The 23730-nt window shown below is 38.4% G+C and overlaps 1 protein-coding gene across 1 annotated transcript; it reads right to left on the bottom strand.

Moving 5' to 3' along the window:
- On the bottom strand, nt 1-23716 carry KLHDC1 (kelch domain containing 1). The gene is made up of 13 exons (XM_058163113.1): nt 23359-23716; nt 21230-21300; nt 20377-20494; nt 18621-18739; nt 18125-18203; nt 17923-18006; nt 17754-17837; nt 16560-16618; nt 15327-15439; nt 14163-14235; nt 9963-10047; nt 8877-8929; nt 1-627 (listed from the first exon to the last, which is right to left on the bottom strand). Exons 1-13 carry the CDS (start codon nt 23461-23463, stop codon nt 468-470), a joined length of 1203 nt encoding a protein of 400 aa, XP_058019096.1. The 5' UTR covers nt 23464-23716; the 3' UTR covers nt 1-467.
- Nucleotides 23717-23730: the final 14 nt, after the last annotated feature.

Raw genomic sequence — 23730 nt, forward strand, 5'->3', positions numbered from 1 at the left:
AAACTCAAAAAGAATAGAAAACAGGATTTTATAAACACTTTTTACAATAAATTAAGGACATATTTTCAACTGTTAAATACAAAGTTTATACAATCAACAGAATAAGCAACTTTGTCAAAATGTTGTGAAAGGATTTTGAATTTGTACATTTTTTTAACACAATTCAACTTTTTTTTTTTTAAATATCCTTTTCAAATACCAGCAGAATGTAAACTACCTAATACGGCCAAACATCATTTTCACTGCTTGGAGCCCCATTATCTTTAATAACAATAATCAAATCAAATTGCTCTTAAGTCCAAGAATATTTTTAATCTTCAGCGCCTTGAATTGGAGCTGTTATGACACTGATAACCTTTGAAACGGTTCCTTGTGCATCCAGAAATTTAGTTCAAACAATTTACCAATAATAGTCAGTGTTGTTTGTTTCAAAATGATAATGGAACTGTTGTTTAAAGGACATTAATCTACTCTTGCTCTTCTGCTTTGGCTTTTTTTTTCTGACGATGATTAACAGCAACCCAAAAAGTTATCTTATCCACAACTTCTTCCAGAAGTCTAGATGGCAACCATGGTATTTGTTTCTCCAACAGAGCAGCATTTTTACCAATACAATCAAGACTCAATCTAAAAGAAACAATATGAAGGTTATAAAGTTTTAAAATGTATTAAAAATTCTATAAGAGAAAATATTCTTTCATTAATGGAAAACAGCCACTGTGTGTACACAGCATTACTTGACTCCCAAAACAATAGGACTACTGTTACATATTTAAATGTCTATGGAGATTCTCAGTTATCCAGGTCATGGTTGTCCCAAAGGTGCTTTTTCAAGAGACAACTGGACTTCCTGGTTTTTCTTTGAAGACATTTTGCTTCTTATTCTCCAAAGCACCTGAGGGTAGGACAAGAAGCAGTGGGTGGAAACTAATCAAGGAGAGAAGCAAAGCAACCTAGAACTAAGGAGAAATTTTCTGACAATTAGACCAATTTATCAGTGGAACAACTTGCCTCCAGAAATGCTTCAACAATGGAAGTTTTTAAGAAGAGATTGGATAACCATTTGCCTGAAATAGGGTTTCCTGCCTAAGCAGGAGGTTGGACTAGAAGACCTCCAAGGTCCCTTCCAACTCTCTCTATATTCTTTATATAGAATTATATATATATATATATATATATATATATATATATATATATATATATATGTTTTCTGAGGTTTTCACGGGTGTTTGTATATAGGTCTTTGGTTGTTCGGGTTTTCTCCCGTGTAAAATTGGAAGTGTCTTGGCGACGTTTGACTAAGTCTCATTCGTCATCTTCAGGCTTCAACCGTGCTTCTGGGAGCAATGTGTGATCGCAGCTGTTTCTTCCTTTTAACTGCTAGTGGGGTTTGAACTGATTGGGTGGGAGCTTGGCTGTGCTCTGATTGGATGGGGTTTTCTGTGCTCTGATTGGCTGGGGTGTGTCCTGTGTTGGTGGGGGCTTGGTTGTGCTCAGTCTAATCTGTGCTGCAGGGGATTTGAGCTGGTGAGCTGCACTGCTGCTGTTTAGCTTCGTGTTCGTGGTGGTGCTACATCTTCGTAGTGGGTGTCAGTCTGCTGCATGTATGGATTGGAGGGGTTTGAAGTGGCTAATGTTGCAGCTGCGGTCTGGCTTCTGGTCCTTGGTCGTGCTTCCTGATCAGTGTGGGTTTGGGTGTGCTTTCTGGGTGGATGTGTGGTGGTGACATCCTGTGTGGACCTCGTGAGTGTGGGTCTGGTGTCATTCCTCGTGTTAGGGACACGTTTGTCAATAAGGGCAGGTTCAAATGGCTGGTAGGCGGAGGTATCATCTCGTTTGTTCATGCTGTGTGGGCGTTTTCTATCTCGATGGCTTCTCTGATTATTCTGTTGTTAAAGTGTTCAGTTTTGGCGATAGTTCTGGTCTTTTAAAGTCAATATCGTGTCCTGTGACTTTAAAGTGTTGGACCAGGGAAGAAGTTAGTTCCTCTTTTTGAATGAGTTCTTGTGTTCTTCAATCGTGCACTTATTCTTCTGTTGGTTTGTCCAATGTATGTGGTGGGGCAGGCGGTGCATGGGATTTCATATACTCCTTGATTTTCTAACTCAATTTTGTCTTTGGGGTTTCTTAGGATGGTGGATATTTTTGGTTTGTGCAGAATGCTGTCTTGATGTTATGTTTGTGGAGGATCTTGCTGATTCTGTCTGTGGTGCCTTTTATATATGGGAGGAGGGCGGTGCCATTTTCTTGCTCTCTGTCTTGGGTTTTAGTGGGGGTTCTTTTGGATTAGTTTGGTAATCTTATTTCTCTGGAATCCATTGGATGTTAGTACGTTTGTGAGAGTGTGTAGTTCGGTTTTAGGTGTTGTTCGTCAGCTAAGCATTTTGTTCTAGAGATGAGTGTCTTGGCTCTGAGTTGATCTGTGCTGGGTGGTGGTGTGAGTGCATGCAGATAGCGGTTTGTGTGTGTTTTCTTCTGGTAGATGGTGTGTCCTAGGGAGCCATTGGGTTTCTTGTAGACTAAGACATCTAGGAAGGAAGTTGGTTGTTAACTTCTGTTTCCATGGTGAACTGTATTTTGGGGTGTAGGCTATTGAGGTGTGTGAGGAAGTTTTCAAGTTTTTCTTTCCCGTGTGGCCAGATTATGAAGGTGTCGTCTACGTATCTGAGCCAGAGTTTGGGTTTGTGATCAGATTTTTCTAGTGCTTGGGTTTCAAAGTGTTCCATGTAGAGGTTGGCAATGACAGGTGAGAGGGTGATCCCATGGGTGCGCCTTCTATTTGTTTGTATTTTGTCCGTTATAGATGAAGTATGTGTTGGATAGGCAGTGGTTGGTCAGATCTAGTATGTGCTTGGGGGTTATATTTGTTTTGGATAGCTGTCAAGGCTTCTTTGATTGGCACTTGGGTGAAGAGGATATGACATCAAAGCTCACGAGTAGGTCGCTGGGCTGTAAGTTTTGTTTCTTTATGATCTCTATGAACTGGAATGAGTTTTTACATGTGAGTGATGGATTCTGCATAGGGCTGTAGTTGTTTGGCGAGAAATTTGGCTAGGTTTTGTAGAGGTGAGCCTATGGAGCTGACTATGGGTCTGAGTGGGGTTCCTTCTTTGTGTATCTTGGGAGGCCGTAGAGCTTAGGGCATCTGGATGATTTCTCTCTGGGAATGATTCTTTGTTGGATTTCTTCGCTGATGGGGAGGCTTTTATTTTGGATCTAGTGGTTTTCTAGGTAGGTGGTGGGGTCTGTTTTAGGGGCTTGTATGCAGGGTCTTGGAGTAGGTTGGTTAATTTGGTTTGGTAGTCAGATGTGTTCATAACCACCGTGGCGTTGCCCTTGTCTGCTGGTAGGATTATTATGCTGGTATCTTTTTTCAGGTTAAGTAGTGCTGTCTGTTCCTCTTTGGGTAAGTTGCTTTTGGGTGGCTTGCTGCTGCAGGGGATGTTGGTGATTTCGAGTCTGATTTTGTTAAGCGTCATCGGGGTTGATTTTGGTCAGGCTGGTTTCAACTCCGCATATAATGGTCTCAGTGGGGATGTATTTGGGAGTGACTGCAAAGTTGAATCCTTTGGAAAGGACATCGGTTTCAGCTTTGGTGAGGATCCTATCTGAGATGTTATGCACTGTTTGTTTCATGTGTTGCTGTGAGGGTGGAGGGTTTGTTTCTGGCGTTCTTGTAGTCTTGGAGTTTGTTGGTGTGCGTGTCTGTCTTGAGGGTGGTCTGTGTTTGGCTCTCCAGATGCCTGGAGCAGCACAAAGACCCAAGCTCCTAGAAAACAGCAAATCCACTCTGAACAGTGCCTAGATGAGATCGGATCTCGCTGGCCGATCAACTCAGTCACACTGCGGTCATCCCCCAAATTATATGGAGTTGAATACCTATTTATCTATTGTATCTGTTCAAAATCCAAATCATCAAAACAAACCTGAAACTAGTGAATACTGGAGCTGTATATTTTTATCCCAGGAAAAAAAAATCACCTAAATAATTTTAGTATAGCTTTTAGACCTATTCTTGTGTTTAAAGAAACCCCTTTATTACAAGATGAACATTTTTAGTAATTGTCATTTAGCCAGGTATTACAATTTGGTAAGCTACCCAGCTAACCTAGAAGGAAACTTTATGTAGGAATTTAGCACCCACCCCTCCTAGAAGACTGAAATATTTTGAGGAATATTAAAAGGCAGAATATTATACCTTCCTGGATGAGAAAAGGAGAAACATGCTCTTGGAAAGCGGCCCCACCTTTGTTAATAGCCCCAGAAAGGTCAAAGCTCAGAAAAAGCATAAAGCCAGGGAGCACACAGGATCTCGGCCCCCTTTTCTGTTCAGGATCTCAAGCCATGTGATCCTGGCCACCATTAAACCATCTTTCCAAGCAGCCTCCATGTTTCCAGTGTCTTTCTTCCAGTTTGGAACTGAACCCAGATGGATATTTCTTCCAACAGGGAAAATGAAACATGAAATAAAATGCTGCAATTGAGTGCTTCTGTTCAGAGGCTTGCTCTTTTTTAGGCACTTTTCAATTCTCCCCTCAAATTTTCTTAAATCACTGTCCTTGGGATTCCATTTTTTCTTTTCAACATGCTTTTTTTGCAGGGTTCTGTGGGAAGCCGCCCATCCTCCTAGAAGACTGAAATATTTTGAGGAATATTAAAAGGCAGAATATTATACCTTCCTGGATGAGAAAAGGAGAAACATGCTCTTGGAAAGCGGCCCCACCTTTGTTAATAGCCCCAGAAAACAAATATAACCCCCAAGCACATACTAGATCTGACCAACCACTGCCTATCCAACACATACTTCATCTATAACGGACAAAAATACAAACAAATAGAAGGCGCACCCATGGGATCACCCTCTCACCTGTCATTGCCAACCTCTACATGGAACACTTTGAAACCCAAGCACTAGAAAAATCTGATCACAAACCCAAACTCTGGCTCAGATACGTAGACGACACCTTCATAATCTGGCCACACGGGAAAGAAAACTTGAAAACTTCCTCACACACCTCAATAGCCTACACCCCAAAATACAGTTCACCATGGAAACAGAAGTTAACAACCAACTTCCTTCCTAGATGTCTTAGTCTACAAGAAACCCAATGGCTCCCTAGGACACACCATCTACCAGAAGAAAACACACACAAACCGCTATCTGCATGCACTCTCACACCACCACCCAGCACAGATCAACTCAGTCACACTGCGGTCATCCCCCAAATTATATGGAGTTGAAACCAGCCTGACCCAAATCGCCAACAAAATCAGACTATCAATCCCTCTGCGGCAACAGCAACTTACCGAACGCTGCAACCTGAAAAAGATACCAGCATAATAATCCTACCAGCAGACAAGGGCAACGCCACGGTGGTTATGAACACATCTGACTACCAAACCAAATTAACCAACCTACTCCAAGACCCTGCATACAAGCCCCTAAAACAGACCCCACCACCTACCTAGAAAACCACTAGATCCAAAATAAAAGCCTCCCCATCAGCGAAGAAATCCAACAAAGAATCATTCCCAGAGAGAAATCATCCAGATGCCCTAAGCTCTACGGCCTCCCAAGATACACAAAGAAGGAACCCCACTCAGACCCATAGTCAGCTCCATAGGCTCACCTCTACAAAACCTAGCCAAATTTCTCGCCAAACAACTACAGCCCTATGCAGAATCCATCACCACACGTAAAAACTCATTCCAGTTCATAGAGATCATAAAGAAACAAAACTTACAGCCCAGCGACCTACTCGTGAGCTTTGATGTCATATCCTCTTCACCCAAGTGCCAATCAAAGAAGCCTTGACAGCTATCCAAAACAAATATAACCCCCAAGCACATACTAGATCTGACCAACCACTGCCTATCCAACACATACTTCATCTATAACGGACAAAAATACAAACAAATAGAAGGCGCACCCATGGGATCACCCTCTCACCTGTCATTGCCAACCTCTACATGGAACACTTTGAAACCCAAGCACTAGAAAAATCTGATCACAAACCCAAACTCTGGCTCAGATACGTAGACGACACCTTCATAATCTGGCCACACGGGAAAGAAAACTTGAAAACTTCCTCACACACCTCAATAGCCTACACCCCAAAATACAGTTCACCATGGAAACAGAAGTTAACAACCAACTTCCTTCCTAGATGTCTTAGTCTACAAGAAACCCAATGGCTCCCTAGGACACACCATCTACCAGAAGAAAACACACACAAACCGCTATCTGCATGCACTCTCACACCACCACCCAGCACAGATCAACTCCGTAGCCAAGACACTCATCTCTAGAACAAAATGCTTAGCTGACGAACAACACCTAAAACCGAACTACACACTCACAAACGTACTAACATCCAATGGATTCCAGAGAAATAAGATTACCAAACTAATCCAAAAGAACCCCCACTAAAACCCAAGACAGAGAGCAAGAAATGGCACAGCCCTCCTCCCATATATAAAAGGCACCACAGACAGAATCAGCAAGATCCTCCACAAACATAACATCAAGACAGCATTCTGCACAAACCAAAAATATCCACCATCCTAAGAAACCCCAAAGACAAAATTGAGTTAGAAAATCAAGGAGTATATGAAATCCCATGCACCGCCTGCCCCACCACATACATTGGACAAACCAACAGAAGAATAAGTGCACGATTGAAGAACACAAGAACTCATTCAAAAAGAGGAACTAACTTCTTCCCTGGTCCAACACTTTAAAGTCACAGGACACGATATTGACTTTAAAAAGACCAGAACTATCGCCAAAACTGAACACTTTAACAACAGAATAATCAGAGAAGCCATCGAGATAGAAAAACGCCCACACAGCATGAACAAACGAGATGATACCTCCCGCCTACCAGCCATTTGGAAACCTGCCCTTATTGACAAACGTGTCCCTAACACGAGGAATGACACCAGACCCACACTCACGAGGTCCACACAGGATGTCACCACCACACATCCACCCAGAAAGCACACCCAAACCCACACTGATCAGGAAGCACGACCAAGGACCAGAAGCCAGACCGCAGCTGCAACATTAGCCATTTCAAACCCTCCAATCCATACATGCAGCAGACTGACACCCACTACGAAGATGTAGCACGACCACGAACACGAAGCCAAACAGCAGCAGTGCAGCTCACCAGCTCAAATCCCCCTGCAGCACAGATTAGACTGAGCACAACCAAGCCCCCACCAACACAGGACACACCCCAGCCAATCAGAGCACAGAAAACCCCATCCAATCAGAGCACAGCCAAGCTCCCACCCAATCAGTTCAAACCCCACTAGCAGTTAAAAGGAAGAAACAGCTGCGATCACACATTGCTCCCAGAAGCACGGTTGAAGCCTGAAGATGACGAATGAGACTTCAAACGCCGCCAAGACACTTCCAATTTTACACGGAGAAAACCCGAACAACCAAAGACCTATATATATATATATATATATATATATATATATATATATATACATATACACACACACACACACACACACACATAATATATATATTACACACACACACACACACACATATATATTTCATCCAAGAAGCTTCTTCAGCTCTGACTGGATGGTGGGGAATGGAAGGATTTATATTCCTTGCAGACAGCTGGTATATAAATCCTTCCATTCTCCACCATCCAGTTAGAGCTGAAGGAGCTTCTTTGATGAGAAGTGAAACCAAGAAAAGAAAAATCCAGTTGCTTCTTGAAAAAGCATCTTTGGGTGTTATATAAAGAGGTCCTTTAAATAACTGCACACTGGAGTTATATATCAGGATAGTTATTCCTGTAATAGTTGCTATTAGTATTTGCTGAAGTATACTATTCTGGATACTTAGGGACATGGTGGCTCGATGGCTAAGATGTGAGCTTGTTGATCAATAGGTCGGCAGTTCAGCTGTTCGAATCCCTAGTGCCACGTAACGGGGTGAGCTCCCATTACTTGTCCCAGCTTCTGCCAACCTGTTGTGACCTAGGCCCAAGTAGTTATTATCAGACACAATTGGTCCTAAACAAACATATTTTATTAGAATATCTGAGAATTGCTTTATTCTCAGCTTAGTCCAAATTAAGTCCAAAACAAAGTCCTTCAGAAAAAGTCCTTTGGCCTTATCACAAACCTTTGTCTTCTTTGGCACCCTGCCAAAGGCTTTTCTTGGCAAGAACCCCACAAAGTTCAGAAACGGGAGACGAGAAACAATTGTACAATGTTGTTTTCCTACAAGGAACCCAAGAGCCATTGCTGCTCTTTTAAGCCTTATGAGAGGGGCCAATCATCTCGTGGTCTTACTCCCGAGTTGTCCTTTTTGCTTTAGCTGCTCTTGCCTTCTGGCAGCTCTTCGCATGCATGCACTAGGAACGGGCTTCTCCTGTTCCTCTGCCTCTCTGCTGTTCACCTCTGGAGGCTTCGCGCAACGCTCCCAGATGGCCCTGGCCCCATCTCTGCCTCCAAAGCACAGCCCCCGTCCAGGCCTTCCCCTGACTCCAGGACTGACCCATTGTCCTCCCCAGCCTCCTCACTGTCCAACTCCACTGCCAGCTCCGCAGGCTGCTGGTGGACCACACCACTACCTAGCAGTTTGAAAACATGTAAAATATGCAAGTAGAAAAATAGGGACCACCTTTGGTGGGAAGGTAACAATGTTTCGTGCGCCTTTGGCGTTTAGCCATATGACCATGGAGACATCTTCTGACAATGCTGGCTCTTCGGCTTTGAAATGGAGATGAGCAGCGCCCCCTAGAGTCAGGAACAACTAGCACATATGTGAGAGGGGAACCTTTATCTTTACTATTCTGGAGGCTTTACAATATTATTAGTTCTGGGGTTTTTTTCCAACTCACCTGAGAAGTGAATATGGTTGTGTTTGAAAAATCAATAAATCACTACAATGTCCCTAAGGAAGAGAAAAAAACAATGATTTCAAATATATAAAGTTCTCTTCCCTACAAAAATTATGAAAACAATATACACAATTAAAAAATTGTCAAAGCTGCCAGTTGTTAAACCAAAAAATGGTGGTGAGGATTCTGGAATTCTTTCGAAATTCTTAACAGTAGATCTATCCTGTGTCATGTGACCAAGTGTAAGTAGGATTTAAGATGGAATAGCCTGACACATTTCAAACTGTTGCCCAACTGATTCTCTCAGAGATGTGCTGGGGAATGTTTTTCTGATTGTTATTTCCCCACCACAGCATCCAGCTGGAACTAATCATTTTTTGTTGTTACTGGCTTCTCCTGCCACATCAACTCATATCCTGTTTTGTTCACTTTTTGGAGAGTTATCCTACTGATGGAAACAAATACATGCCGAGTCCCAAATCCTGGTTTTTCTCCCAGAAAATTCATGTGTTTTTTCACTTTCATTCAGCCCAGAATATGTTGTTCCCATAGCTCCAGTATTAAAAAGTAACAAGTGTCAAGTTTTACTCCCAATCTTTGAAGCTACAGAGGGGATATTAAAACAAACTGGAATCTTGCTCTGGCTTGTTCAGGGCAGAAAAAGTGGTTTAGTGCTAGATCATCCCTTAGAGTCATCTCACACTGTTGTTGTTAGAAAAGGAATAATGATATATGGTGCCTTGAATTATACAAAATAAAGGTGGAATATTAACATCTGGCCTCCACTAAAATGTTGTTATTTATATACTATATGTACGATATGCCTATAGAGAAAGCAAACTGGATGAAATTAGAACTTTTAAACTCTGTGCACACTGAATATAGCATGAAAATTAGACAATGCTGTGAAAAACTAAAGCAAAGTATTTTCTGGGTTTCCCGATGCCACTGTCATTAGGAAGAATCAAAACTGATCCCAAATTATCTTCTCTCCTTAAATATTCTGCCATAAAAATGCGGAACGTATAAAATGTACATTTTATGTATAAATCTATAAAAAACAATTAGATCCTTTAAGGTACTTACCCTATCTAGGAAATGCAAATCATCTTTACTTCCTCCAAAGACTAATACTTCACCTTCTTTGCCAGCACAGGCTGTATGCCATAACCTAGAATGTATTATACTTGGAATGAATGCTCAAATAACTGATTTTGCAGAAGCATTTACTTACATGTTTAAAGGTGCATATTATATCTACATTATAGGACCTTTCACTTAATCTCTAGCATGTAATACCTATATTGTCTTAGAGTGATTATTCAATTCTTTAGAATATTTTGAATGTTAGTAATGAACAAAGAAATTTAAATCTTACTGATATTTTCCTGTTTACTATTAGCAGACTTACTTTCTTAAGAACAGGAAGAATTAAAAAAATAAATGTATTTGATCCAATCTTAAAAAAACTGATGAGAGACCGGTTTAAATATCGAAACAGTTTATTCTGTTTCTATAAAATAGATTATATAATAAATACAATTTAAACTTGTTTTATACTATTCATGAAAATATGTGAAAAATTCTTTTGATATTCATAAGCCATAATAATATCATGAAATACATTGGCATGAATATCAAAGTATGAGTATTCAAGATGGCTTCACTTAGAAACTCAGCTATCTGAAAGATTTTATTTTTCCAGTCATGGCGTTAATTTAAGGCAACCCCTAGTCATTATTCATTAGAATAATAAATAATTATTTCTTTTTACAGGAAATGAAAGCTGCGAAAATGCTGGACTAGAATCATATCTTCTTTTTTTATTATAATCTTCTTTAACATTAATTGTCTGCCTGCATTAACTGGAGAAAGAAATCTTATGGACCAACATTGTTTTCTATCACTATATAGGCTGGGAGTGGGTTGAGTAGAAAGGCAATATGTGTGTTAATAACACGTTGGAAGTGTGATGCATCTTTCTTTTAAAAAAATCAAGGAAACAGGCAAAAACAGAGATGAGATCTATTTCACTAAAAAGACATTTAGGGGCGAAAATGTACCAAAATCATGGCAACTCTACATAGAATGCAGTTTTCTACAAATACTACCTGAGCTGTAACAGTTCCATCTTTTTGCTTTACTATGAACCATGAACATGATTGGGAACCAAAGTAAATAGGGCATTCTGTTCTCCCATTCCTCCTTTGCATCCTACAAAAGTTGGGTGTTATTTTGCACACTAGTGCAAAGTAAACAAACTAATGCAGGGCATTGCCTTTGGGTTGTCCCCCCCCCTCGTTTGGATATGCTAAACTGCCAGAATTATTGGGATTTTATGGCATAAAATTTGCACTATAAATAAATAGACACAGATATAGACTGTTGAGAATGCAACTCATTTGTATAGGATCACAGCAATAACTGTGTTAGGACAGCTGCACTGTGTATGAAGTCATTTTCTGGAAATTAAATTAACAGATGAAACTCACTGGGTAATAGGATTGTGATATTAGTTTCCTTTTATTTATGTACAAAGAATGTGCAAGATTACTGTAAAACACCTTACTTTATTTATTTCAGCAATTATATACCATTCTCCTTACACTAAACTGTATCCCACCTGTTCTCTTCCTCATACCTGTTGATAGCTCTGCCTCTGTCTTATCTGCATTAGGAAAACTCTGGCCTGGACTGGATCATCGCAGAACACTGGAATGCCTTTCCTGCCTTCACTCTGGGCCTTGACTCCTAGCTTGAAACCTGAGGCTTTTTCTATTGACTGAGTTTATGTCCTCTCACAGCTGCTCTAACTTAGCACCTAGACATTCTAATAAAGCATGTTATTTGCATTATTAATCAACTAAATTAACATCATCTGTTTAAACAAATCCTTGTCAAAAACTACAATATCTGTTGTAATTCAAATATACCACATTATAACTGAATTGTACACATATCTAACAAGGCTGGCATTTAAACCAGAAAATGGAGATTTGTAGTACATAATGTACATAATTAGTGTAATAAGATAAAGAATCACCCCTCAAAAGTCAGATGTTGTAAATCTGATCTTCAGCATACTTATTTGAATAGCGGGATGAGGCGGCAATATTTATCAGCTTGTTTGTTGTAATGTCAGCGGATAAATTATAGATTAATACTATAAAGTTTTTGTATACTGGTTTCTCTTTCCCCAATAAAAATAATATTTTGGTGAATTGTACCATTACATTCAATATTAAATTATGAAGTTCTGAAGAGAGCTTGCATATCTTAATATTATCAGAGCAAAAAATACAAAAGTCAGTATAATCAATATAATTATTTAAAATCCACAAAATATAAAAGCATTGTAAAGTAACAGAATTTATATCTAACAATCTTACTTTAAATTGAAAATTTTTCAGAGGTCAAAAGGACAAGGTCTCTTATTCATTTTCTGTCTTTGGTAAAGTGTCTCTCTGGTAACCATCTCACTCATCTGAGATATTGCAGCCACAATGATCATGTATTTGAACTTAAGAGTACTCAGACTCAAGCACCCCTTTTCCCTTTCATCTACATGAAACCCACCTATATGAAATTCAATATGCAAGATTCATAAATGTTTGATCTATTTTGCTTTATTCTACAGATATTGTAATGTTTCATTCTGTCTTATTTTGTGTTCAAAATTTATAATTACAAGTAGTCTTTGTTTAATGACACATGTTCAACAATTAGTGCTGAATGAGTGGTAGTTACAAGCAGTCCTACCCCCTACGGCCATTACAGCATAACCTCAGTCACATGATTACAATTTATGACCTTTCCTGCCAGCTACCAGTACCAACAAAGGCCAATGGACAAGCTGTCAGGAAGTTACAAGTCTGGGTCACTTGAAGCCCTCACTTAGTGACCAGCATAGTTCTTGCTTAATGACAACAAATGAAACTGCCAGAACTGCTGCTAAGCAGTGTGAGCTTTTTGACATATGACCACATTGCTTAAAAATGGAGTATTCCGTCCCAATTAGCACTAGTACTTTAGGACTACCTGTAGTTATTTTTACTCTTATGAGTGACTAGATAGTGACTATGGACATACAGATATAACATGGGCGTACGATCTTATTCCTGTACTTATGTGTTTCCTTCTCATACACATATTTTTGAAAAGGTAGGATAAGGGGGCAATATTTGTTTTCCTAACTTCAGGTACTATGAAGCAATATTTGTTGAAATTCCTGTTCCTTTTTCCTCAAATAAATGCACTAGGACGGAAACCTGAAAAGCTAAATAAGTATCCTTATGATTTATGGTTTCCCCCCCCTGATAATAGCAGCCTTATTCAGGCTTTTGCCCAGTAGGATAGAAAAGTGCATGTAAAGGACCATTAGTTCCTGACCTCCACAGGTTGAGTAAAGAAGTTTTTTCCTGCTTTCAGAGAAGCATCAATCCAGTTAAAAAAACTTATACAATTTTATGGAGGCGTGCACTGGCTTCAACGGACCCCAGCTTGAAGCTATTTTGGGGTCACTATTAAGCCTGGAGAAAATAGAAGCTATGGCATGGGATACATTTGAGTGAAGATACTGAGGGTGGAACTACAATATGAGACATTTTTACACTTTTTTTAGGCATAAGGTCTGAACAGAACAATTATCAAAACTAAAATTATTTTTAACAACTTTAGTGACATCTATAGGAAATATTTAAGCAGACAAATCTGGTAAAATGATAAAAATAGAAATTGTACTATGTCATTTAAGCCATGTTTTTAAGTTAATGAGTTGAAGCATGTGAATTATAAATAAATTTCAATTGTTACACAGCTTTCTTGTTTTTTTATTTCAATTACAATACCATGCAAAATGACTTCTGAGGGCTATAGGACTCTTTGGAACAGTAATAGACATGACAAGCAGCTTGTGACTCGGAAAATGGGAGCCTGGAGAAACTGTGAGTCATGACTACATGAATAGATATCCCTTTCTACTTTTATAAGGCAAAACTAGATCAATAAAGAATATTTGTAGTTCAGGATTGAAATGAGGAGTCCTTGGTGCTCTCTGAACTTGATTGCTTTCTTGCAGACATTTCATTAGCCAAACTAGGTAACATCATCAGTGCACTATTAATATTACCTCATTTGGGTAATGAAATGTCTACAAGAAAACAACCAAGCTCAGAGAGCACCAAGGATGCCTCAACATTAGATCAAAATCTATATTTGAATTCTCAAAATTACACAATTACAAAGTCTTATATTCTTCAATTTCAGGAGATGACTAGCATATTATACCTAGGTCTAGTCTGTGGTAAATATGTAAGTTGCTGCCATTCATTTGTTGCAACATCATAAATCCATCCATCACCTGAAAATAAGAGATAAAAAGATTAGTGCTCTTGCTTTTATTTAAAAATGACAAGAAATTAGGTAACAAATTGTTTTGTGTTGTAGGTGAATGGTTTTCAGCATAAAAAACAAGTGCTATCTTGACCAGGACTTAAAAGAGAAGCAGGTACTAGTTTAGTAGGTTTCTACATTGTTCTTTGACTACAGTACCTTTCTTCCATTTCCCATCACCTAGCTCACCTCAGCTTCAGAATTAGCCTGGAAGGGTAGCATTGCTTATTTTTCTAAAAGAAAGCAATCTACTCCCCTTTAAGTGACCTGAATCTTCATTTTAGAACATGGCAAATATTTTATGAACATTTGACTTTTCTGCATGGACTATAAGTCATTCTGTTTAGATTAATTAAGCAGCTCGGTTTATCACCAGTTTGTCCTCGTTTGCTGAAAACCAGTTTGAGGAGAACATGAATGGTACTGTTCAAAGTCACACTGCTAATGGACACTAATTGTGATCCAGGCACTTTTGTGTCTGCTTCACCATTACCATGTAATATTGCAGGGAGCTGCAGTAATATGATCGCCATTTGCAACCTTCCCTGGCAACTTCCCATAAGAAAACTCAATGGAGAAGCTGCCTGTTCTGTCCCCCTCCGCAGTCCGGGAGACACGAGCGATGACTTAATTAGCCGGCAACTATCAGCTCTGGCAGCAAACTAGCAAGCGTATGCCAAGTGTCTCTGTTATCTCTCTTGATGCCAATGAGTCAACCAGGAAACCAGAAACAAACAGGACTTCAGCTCTAATTCTCCCTCTAAGCAGTTGATTTGCTTGCCACGAAGTGGTATAGCAGCCCTTGCTGCTTTTATATCCTGTGGGGTGCGGCTCCACGACTCAGCACTTCCTAGGCCTGCCCCACCCCTGCTTCTGTTGTTCCCGCCTCTCCTGCCTACGAAACCTAGGGTCCAGCCAGGCCTGATTGCAGCCACATGACATTGCACTTTATAAGAGCATCACTTAGTGGTGGCAATCCTAGTCCCAATTGCCTCCGTAACTCAAATACTAGCTATATCTTCATCACAATCTCAACATTTCAAGACAAATTCTACTTACTTAAGGGTACATTGTCTGAACTCAGCCCACCAAATAGGAAAAGTTTCCCATCTGCCACAGGAGTCAACGTGTGCCATGATCTGTCTCTTGGTTTTTCTCCATTTGTAGCAATTCTAAGTAGAAGAGCAACCAAAAGTACAACTGCTTATATAATTCAAACAAAGAAATCCCAAATATTTATTGAATATTACAGCATGGGGGATGGGTATGAGGAAGTATTTCCTAAGGCAGCTTATGTCATATAAATTATTTATTTCATTAATTGCTGAAACTGACTTGTATAGATTCAAAATAACTAAGATTCAAACACTTCTCTGAGCCTTCTTCGGTTGACAACTCAACTAAACCAGGAAGCAAGGGGCCATGTTATAATCACCAGTTTCTAATCTGCAATTTACAAGTAACACACACACACACACAGAGGTTTCTCTTCATTTATTTATATATTTCTTTAGGAAATTTATTTGCCATCTATCTTGTATCCAACTAAATCTATATATGATGGCTAATATGAATTGTCAGTTTGACAATCTAATGTATAACTAAAAATAAATCTCTTGATTTCTCTGTAAAAATTCTTAGAAGCTTCATCTAAATTAAATTTTAATTGAATTTGATGGGTTTTTAAAGTTTTGTAATTTTATGGGGGAGTATGTTATTTTAACATTTGGGCAAATTTAAATTAGTTTTTTAAGGGATGTTTTTAACTATTGTGTGTATCTGTATTTTATCTGCCTGTTCACCGCCCTGAGTCCTTTGGGAGAAGGGCGGTATACAAATTAAAATATTCATATTCATATTCATATTCATCTAAGAAATCCTTGCAGTTTAATAAAATCATAATATGCTTTTTGACCTATTTTCTTTATTTTTAAATGTTACAATTTAAAATTAATTTTTTTTTATCTTAAAGCAGTCTACAACAGCAAATGGATGGATCACAGAAAAATCAATCCTTGATACTGTGAGGGAGGAACCTTAATTTTAAGTGCTTTTGCATTAATATTTAAGTTGGTCTTTTACCCTCTGAAAATTTCATCCACATAATATGCAGCAATCTATCTATAAATTATAAATTTGCATATTACCATAAAACATTATTATGTGACATTAATATAAATAGTAGCAATTTATTATCAAAAAGCAAACCTCAAGAAAATGTTCAAAACTAAATTGCATTTACTAGGGTATTTATATACAACAGAAAAACTGACATCAAAGAAAAAAACTTACTTTCCTGACCAAATCCAGGTGTCTAAATTCAGAGAATGTAAATCATTCATCCTTGTTTGCTATTTAAAAAATACAACATCCATTTTATTTTAAAATAAAACTAGTATCAATTTCAGTTTACAAATTTCTCATATAAGAAAAATTATCTAATTGTATCAATTGAGATTATTATGGTTAACAAGAACATGAAAAAATAGTATTGTTATGTAACTGTCCTCATACTATTTCGATTCTGTTATGTTCATCTAAATTATATGATTTGATTTTCAACCAAATCAAACTAACCTATTCAGCACAAAGTACTAAGTGACTATGCACCAACTCAACTAATTCCTACTAGATTAGAGTATATGTGCAGTCAAATTCCATTTACAGTATTTTTCAGAACACACAGGTAAAGTATTTTAGAATTTCTGGCTTTGGACTGAAGGGCTTCATCGTTCTCTGTTGAAGCCTTTCAAATAAATTCTCCTTCCTTTTCTGGTGCATGATTACTTGCTGCCATTATCCAGAATGAGCAGCAGGAACACCTTAAACACACTTAGCAGCTGCTGGACAGCTCTACACATAAAAATATTAGGCTAGATAGACAACAGTCTTATTTAATATAGTCAACATTCTACTTTCCTATTCTTTAATAAGCCGTTTTAAGTCTTTGATGACTAAATTTTGGAATCAAGCTACAGCCAGAGGAAAAGTGAGGGGGGGGGAAATTCTTCATAGCAATATTTTAACAGTCTCTTTTTACTTCAAAAATATATACCGTATATACTCGAATATAAGCCGATCCGAGTATAAGCCGAGGTCCCCAATTTTACCCCAAAAAACTGGGGTAAACTGGGGACTCGAGTATAAGCCGAGGGAGGGAAATGAGGCAGCTACCGGTCAGGGAAAGCCTCCCTCCCTCAGCCGAGAAGGCTGGCGGCTCCTCCGCCCCGTCCTCTCACTGCACCGGCAGGGCTTCCCCGCGCTAATGCAAAAGCCCGCCAAGTTTGCACCATCCGGTATAATGTGAAAAACAAAACAAAAAAAAAACCTCGAGTATAAGCCGTATATACTCGAGTATAAGCCGAGGGGACGTTTTTCAGCACAAAAAACGTGCTGAAAAACTCGGCTTATACTCGAGTATATACGGTATGTTTCCTTTCCTGCACTAAAGCATCATAATAAAATAAATGGGCACTGAGTACAAACCAAAACCCGTCCTCCAAATACATAGCCTGTATTTCCTATGACTGCACATGAGTGAGCTGCTCGAGGCTGAGGTGCAATTCCACGCTGCAAGCAAGAGAATAACAGTAATCAGAATATGTTATGTCACCAATGCACCTGCTATATCTATACACAGAGTTACAATGCTTACTTTAATTTTTGGCTGATACCAAGTTTGAGTACTTGTATCAAAAACATGAACATCATTGTGCCATCCCCAGAATATTTGACCTTCCTAAAAAAAGTAAAAGTCATTAGAAGTAGTAGTAGTAGTAATTGAAAAAAAACCCACAATAAAAGCACTAATAATAAATCAGCTTTTATATTTTGCTTGGAATTAAATTTTATCTTACCCAAAATGCATCATGAACATCAAAACAGTCACTTAGCTCATTTTGTTTCCTACAGCCATAACCACCAAAGTAGATTAACCTGAAATAATTGGAATTAAAATTACTAATTAATTTCTCTGCCATAATCCTAAGAATACTATAATTCTGCCCTTTCATTTTCCACAAGACTTCTCAAATGTCACCTGTATAGTAGTAATCTGTTTATTTGTCTTATATGTATTCCCTATTCTACATAAATAAGAAAGACATCCAAAGTATACTATTTTTCTGTCAGCAATGCACTGGCAATATCAAGAGAAAAACAAATTCAATATTATAAACATTTTATCTTTTAAAAAATCCTAAATATTACAGCCTATTGTTATTTACTTATAATGTAAGTCTTGTTTGTAGTAGTATATCCCACTGATAAATATTATCAAACCATTAAGTTACCAGATATTTTTTCATTAACTATCACTTTCCTCCTCATTTATGAAATCATTTATGGAATTACCTGTCTTTATACACCCAGCAAGCAAGCTTGTCACGTGGTGTAGGAGGCTGACCTTTAAAGTCTGTGATTTGCTTCCAAACATAAATTCCATTTTTTGTTCGCAAATTAACATGATAGAGCTTTAAAGAAAATTAAAATACTTTAAATATACAATATTATTCTATAAACATAAGTGCTAATGGAAAAAAGATAGTGAATAGAAAAATCAATATTCCATTACTATTTTAATGAAAAGGATTAAATTCCCTTATTTCCAATATTTAAATAAACTTTTGGGCTAACCACATTCAGACATTTTGTAATTGTGAAATTATGATCTGTTTTTGAACTGATGATCCCTTTCAAGCCAAATTCTAGTAACAAAAATGCTTAGTAGTTCCAGTGAAGTGAAGCTAGCTGCAAATTTAATGTCTATGGTTTTCAGAAAAAAAGAGATATTGGAAACTAAATTTTCCTCACTGCATGGACCTACAGAAACAAGTTACTGGTCTTCCAAGTAATGTTAGTGAAACCAAGATATCCCAAACTAATACATTCTAATTTAAAGTATGAAGACCTGATGGCCTTAAAAGGCCTTAGGTTAAAGCCTTAGAAATTTTTTATGATGCTTCTAAATATTTTTTTCTTCTGTTCAATCATGTACGATCCTTAGACCAGGGGTGTCAAACCAGTGGTCAAAGCTAAATTTTTTTACTAATGGTTCTGTGGGCATGGCTTGGTGGGCATGGCAGAAGGATACTGCAAAGTCTCCATTCCCACCCCATTCCAGGGGATGGATACTGCAAAATCTCCATTCCCACCCCACTCTGGGGCCAGCCAAAGGTGGCATTTGCCAGTGCTCTGAACTATTCAAAATTTCCGCTACTGGTTCTCTGAACTGCTCAAAATTTCCACTACCGGTTCTCCAGAACCTGTCAGAACCTGCTGGATTTCACTGGTGTCAAACTGGCGGCCTGAGGGCCGGATGCATTATGTGCAGGCAATGCCCACCCCAGCTTCACGAAGGGAAAAACAATGCTGTGAGTTTGACACCTATCAAGTCTCTGCAGTTTTCTTCACAAAGTTTTTCGAAAGTGGTTTGCCATTGCCTCTTTCCTAGGGCTGAAAGAGTGACCGGCCCAAGTTCACCCAGCTGGTGTTGCGTCTGATGCCTTAACTACTACACCACACTGGCTCTCTCCTATACATATTTGTCAATAAAGTCCCACTGCTATCAAACGGTAGTTCTGTTGATCATCATTCACCTGGAAGTAATATCAAGATGTAATTAAAATTGGTAGTACTTACATATAGCATACAAGAATAAACAATGCTAAATATATTCATTCTGTGAAATATGATATTTTTATTTCCTATACAGCATTTATGTCATATACGAGAAAGATTCTACTGTCTAATGAAAAATAAACTATGCCATATGAGGTAGTCAAACACCTAGACATCCCAAAATTATTATTTGAGTACTGATTAGTCTCATAAGCTCTGTGAAAAATCTCAAATTCAGATCTTATTCTTGACATTTCTTGATCATTATAAATTCTTACCACTATATATTTTTAAATTTTAATATAGCTACAACAATGAATCATAAAAACAAATGTGAAACACAAGAAAGTTAATATATAAAAACTTGGAATAATTGTAAGTATATAAAAACATACAGTTCAGTTTTAAACAAATTGAACCATATTTTTCACCATTTAAGAAATTTCTTATTTTGTAGGGAAAGTTTTTAACAATGAAAGGAATCCAGTACCCGATTGCTGTATCCTTTGTCATCAAATCCTCCAAAGATATAGAGCTTCCCATTAATGAAAGCTCCACAGCTTCCAGACATAGATGGAGGTAACTCTCCTTTCATTAGATGCATTGACCTGCAATTCAGGCAATACAGAATATATTTTAACTTTGCTCAGAGAGTATGAGAAACAGATAAAAGAAATAATACTTTAAATACTTTGAAACAACACTGAATAATTTTGCCGAAAAATGTTATCTACCTCAATCTATGTCATTCTCTTCCAGTCACTATACATTAGTACTCCCCAACTTGATGCCCACCACATATGATCATTACATGTCATTATTTTCAGGCAACATAAGGTATAAGTAAATTGGGGGAAATTATTTCATCACAATCAGGTAAATACACTGGAAACAATAGCAACATTCTTACTGGCTAGTAATCCAATACTTTCTGACTCATTCCTAAATGAGAATAGAATCTTCTAGTTGCAATAGCCTCTGAGAAGGAAAAGAATTATCTCTGATATCGATTTCCAAATGCACTAAAATCACATAAAAATTAATAGGGGCTCTTTTATACAATGTAGGAAATCTAAGATTGGTTTGTCCAGTTAATCAAGTTACCTGAATTTTCACAAAATACTGAACCATAAATTATACTTGCTCTGACCTAGACCTAGCCAGTCATATTTCAACATATGGAAACCTAGCCTTAAGGCCATATTTCTTTTTCAATGCTAAATTAATTAAAAGAACAAGGAAGTAAAAAGCTTATTTAGCTAAAATAATAATTTCAACAAATAGTTTCTCATATAAAGTATCTTGTGATAAATTAACAGTACAGTAAATAATCATAAACTTACCATAATCCACTGTCAATTTCATAAATCCAAAGTTCATCATTTGGTAAATAAACTTCATTTTCTTCAATAGACTATGCAGAAAAAAAACCAGTTCTGACATAATTCTTATTTTCAAAAAGCCACATATATTTCTGAATACTTTCCATTTCAAATTCTACCTCTATAATAGATAACTTGGCCTGCTGAAGCCTTGTTTTAGTAATCATAAAGTAAACACATTATTTTCCTTTCATTTACTATCAATTACATGCATAACTCAGTGTACCATTCTTTAGTCTTTTGTTGGAAAGGAAATTTCAAGTGGCAAATCAGTGAAAGCATAGAAAGTTACATTGCAGATCTTAGCACATTTTAAAGGTACTTAGTAGTATATTTATATATAATTTTTGCTTGCAAGAATTAAAAAATATGTTGACAGAAAAGTAGTATATAATTTGTTGAAAATTATCATAATCTCATGCAAATATTGCCAATATTCCAGCAGAATTAGGGCATTCATCCCATAAATGGTCCTGTATATTTTGCCATTTCCAGAATACCAAAAACCAATAGTGATGGTAATAGATGTCCTTATTCCAAATTAATTCTAATGAAATAATGCTCATGAAAGCAGCAAAGGAAATCCTTTACTTTGCAATGAATTATTATAATAATAAAGGCAATATATTTAGGGGAATAAATAGAGATTGTATTTTCCTTTTCTTGAAGGGCAGGAAAAGTCTGGTGGCTTGATAGTTTGGTCATGAGTAGCTTGTACAAATGGGGAGAAACACATCCTAGCCACATTGATCATCTCCCTTATCTATAAGCCAGTCACATCCTGGCTGTTAACACCTAAATAACTAATGATAGATCTCCTCCCATCATGCTATATTCTCAATATCTCAAGACTAAAAATAATTGAAATTAACTGGACAAGGGGTTAGCTTACATCGTCTGCTATCCTAAAACAGGAAACCAAGTCAAACAGCTCTGACTGACAGTCACAAAGAAAAATGTGGTATGTCATCAATGATCATAGTGTTCATCTACAAATGGGATTGAGATAATTTGATACTCTCATTTGCTTGGAGATGAACAAATTTGTATCGTCTTGACCAGCCAGCCATTTGGCATAAAACCAATCAAGTCAATGGAAGCACAGTACTCATTTGCTTCACTCTTGATACTGATTACATCAGAATGGGTGGGTTCCAATCCAACACTAAGCCAAGCCAAGCCATAAAACATGAGTAATGAGATTTTAAACATGGTTAGCCCAAACACAAACTTTCAGTATACAAGCAGTCCTCGTTTTACAACCATCCCTTTAGCAACTGTTCAGTTACAATGGCCCTAAAAAAAAGTGATAACTGGTCCTCAACCATTGCAGCACACCCCCTGGGGTGTCTGTGAGGGGGGCAAAATTTGGGTTGCAGTATCCTGGGATGCATTCTTCCCATCAGGCTTTCCACAAACAAAATCAATGTGGGAAGCCAGATTTACTTAATGACCCTGTGATTCATTTAACAATCTTAGTAAAAGATTGTAAAGCTGGGTGGGAGTCCTTACATTCTGGTCCCAATTGTGGTCTGAAGTCGAGGACTATCTGCAACGTGGGAACTCAAGACACCCCACAAGGGACTTATTAATAGCTCCTAGGCTTACAAATCTGCCTCTGCAGACAAGGAAAATAATAGTGCCACACTTTTAAGACAAAGAAGTTTATTATAGCAACAGATTGTCAAGCTTCTAAGGCGCCACGAGATTCTGGCACTCAAATACAGCATACAATTCAGCCTCCTGGAGGCGGGAAGAGAGGCGGGCCCGCTGCTGGCTCACGAGGCGCCACCGTCCAATCAGGTAAACAGCTGAGATAAACACCCAACCTTCTCCTCCCCCATCACGTCCAAAAGCGGCGCGTGCCTTTTTCTTTTCCGCCCATTTCGCTCTTGAAGGAGCGAGAGCGAGCTTTTTCTTTAAAATAACACGACGGAGGGGGAGGGGAGGGAAGGCGAGATAAAACGAACAGCTTCTCTCGTCCCTCCCCCCCGTGGTTTCTTCCATTGCGCTAATACGAGACTTTTTTTTTCTTTCCCACACGTAATTGTCCAACCATTCGGCTCCCCCGTCGATCCTAATTTCCTTACCACATATCCCCCCCACACATAAAGACAATTCCCATCGACCACGGCGCAATGCCCGCTCCGTTCCTCGGCCACGCCGAACTCTTCAGGAGGAGAATCCGCCGCCATCTTAGCGCGGGATGGATTAGGAGGGAATGAAGTTTATAAAACCAGTCACCGTCGCCGTGCCAGTCCCCTCAGCAACCGCGTCCGCAGCCGCCCCCTCGTTTAGAACGCCGAACAAGCGCGGTGCGTTGCTGACAACGCCTCCTGCCGTTGGCAGAGAAGCGCGCAAGCAGAGCGGAGGCCTCGGCTGGCTCAGGAGATTGGAGCAGAGAGACGTTTTCCTATCCTTCGAAGTGCGCAGCTATTCAACTTACGTACTTCGTTTTTTGG

The sequence above is a fragment of the Ahaetulla prasina genome, chromosome 1 (assembly GCF_028640845.1).
Source record: "Ahaetulla prasina isolate Xishuangbanna chromosome 1, ASM2864084v1, whole genome shotgun sequence".
NCBI classification, from domain to species: Eukaryota; Metazoa; Chordata; class Lepidosauria; order Squamata; family Colubridae; genus Ahaetulla; species Ahaetulla prasina.

Bases quoted from the DNA above. Each gene is read 5' to 3' on its own strand.
- KLHDC1 (XM_058163113.1), bottom strand. From the start codon at position 23,463: ATGGCGGCGGATTCTCCTCCTGAAGAGTTCGGCGTGGCCGAGGAACGG. The intron at 20,495-21,229 runs GTAAGTTTATGA...CCTGAATTGCAG, and splicing joins GAAATTGACAGTGGATTATG to GTCAATGCATCTAATGAAAG. The intron at 8,930-9,962 runs GTAAGTACCTTA...TCTCTTCCTTAG, and splicing joins ATTTGCATTTCCTAGATAGG to GGACATTGTAGTGATTTATT.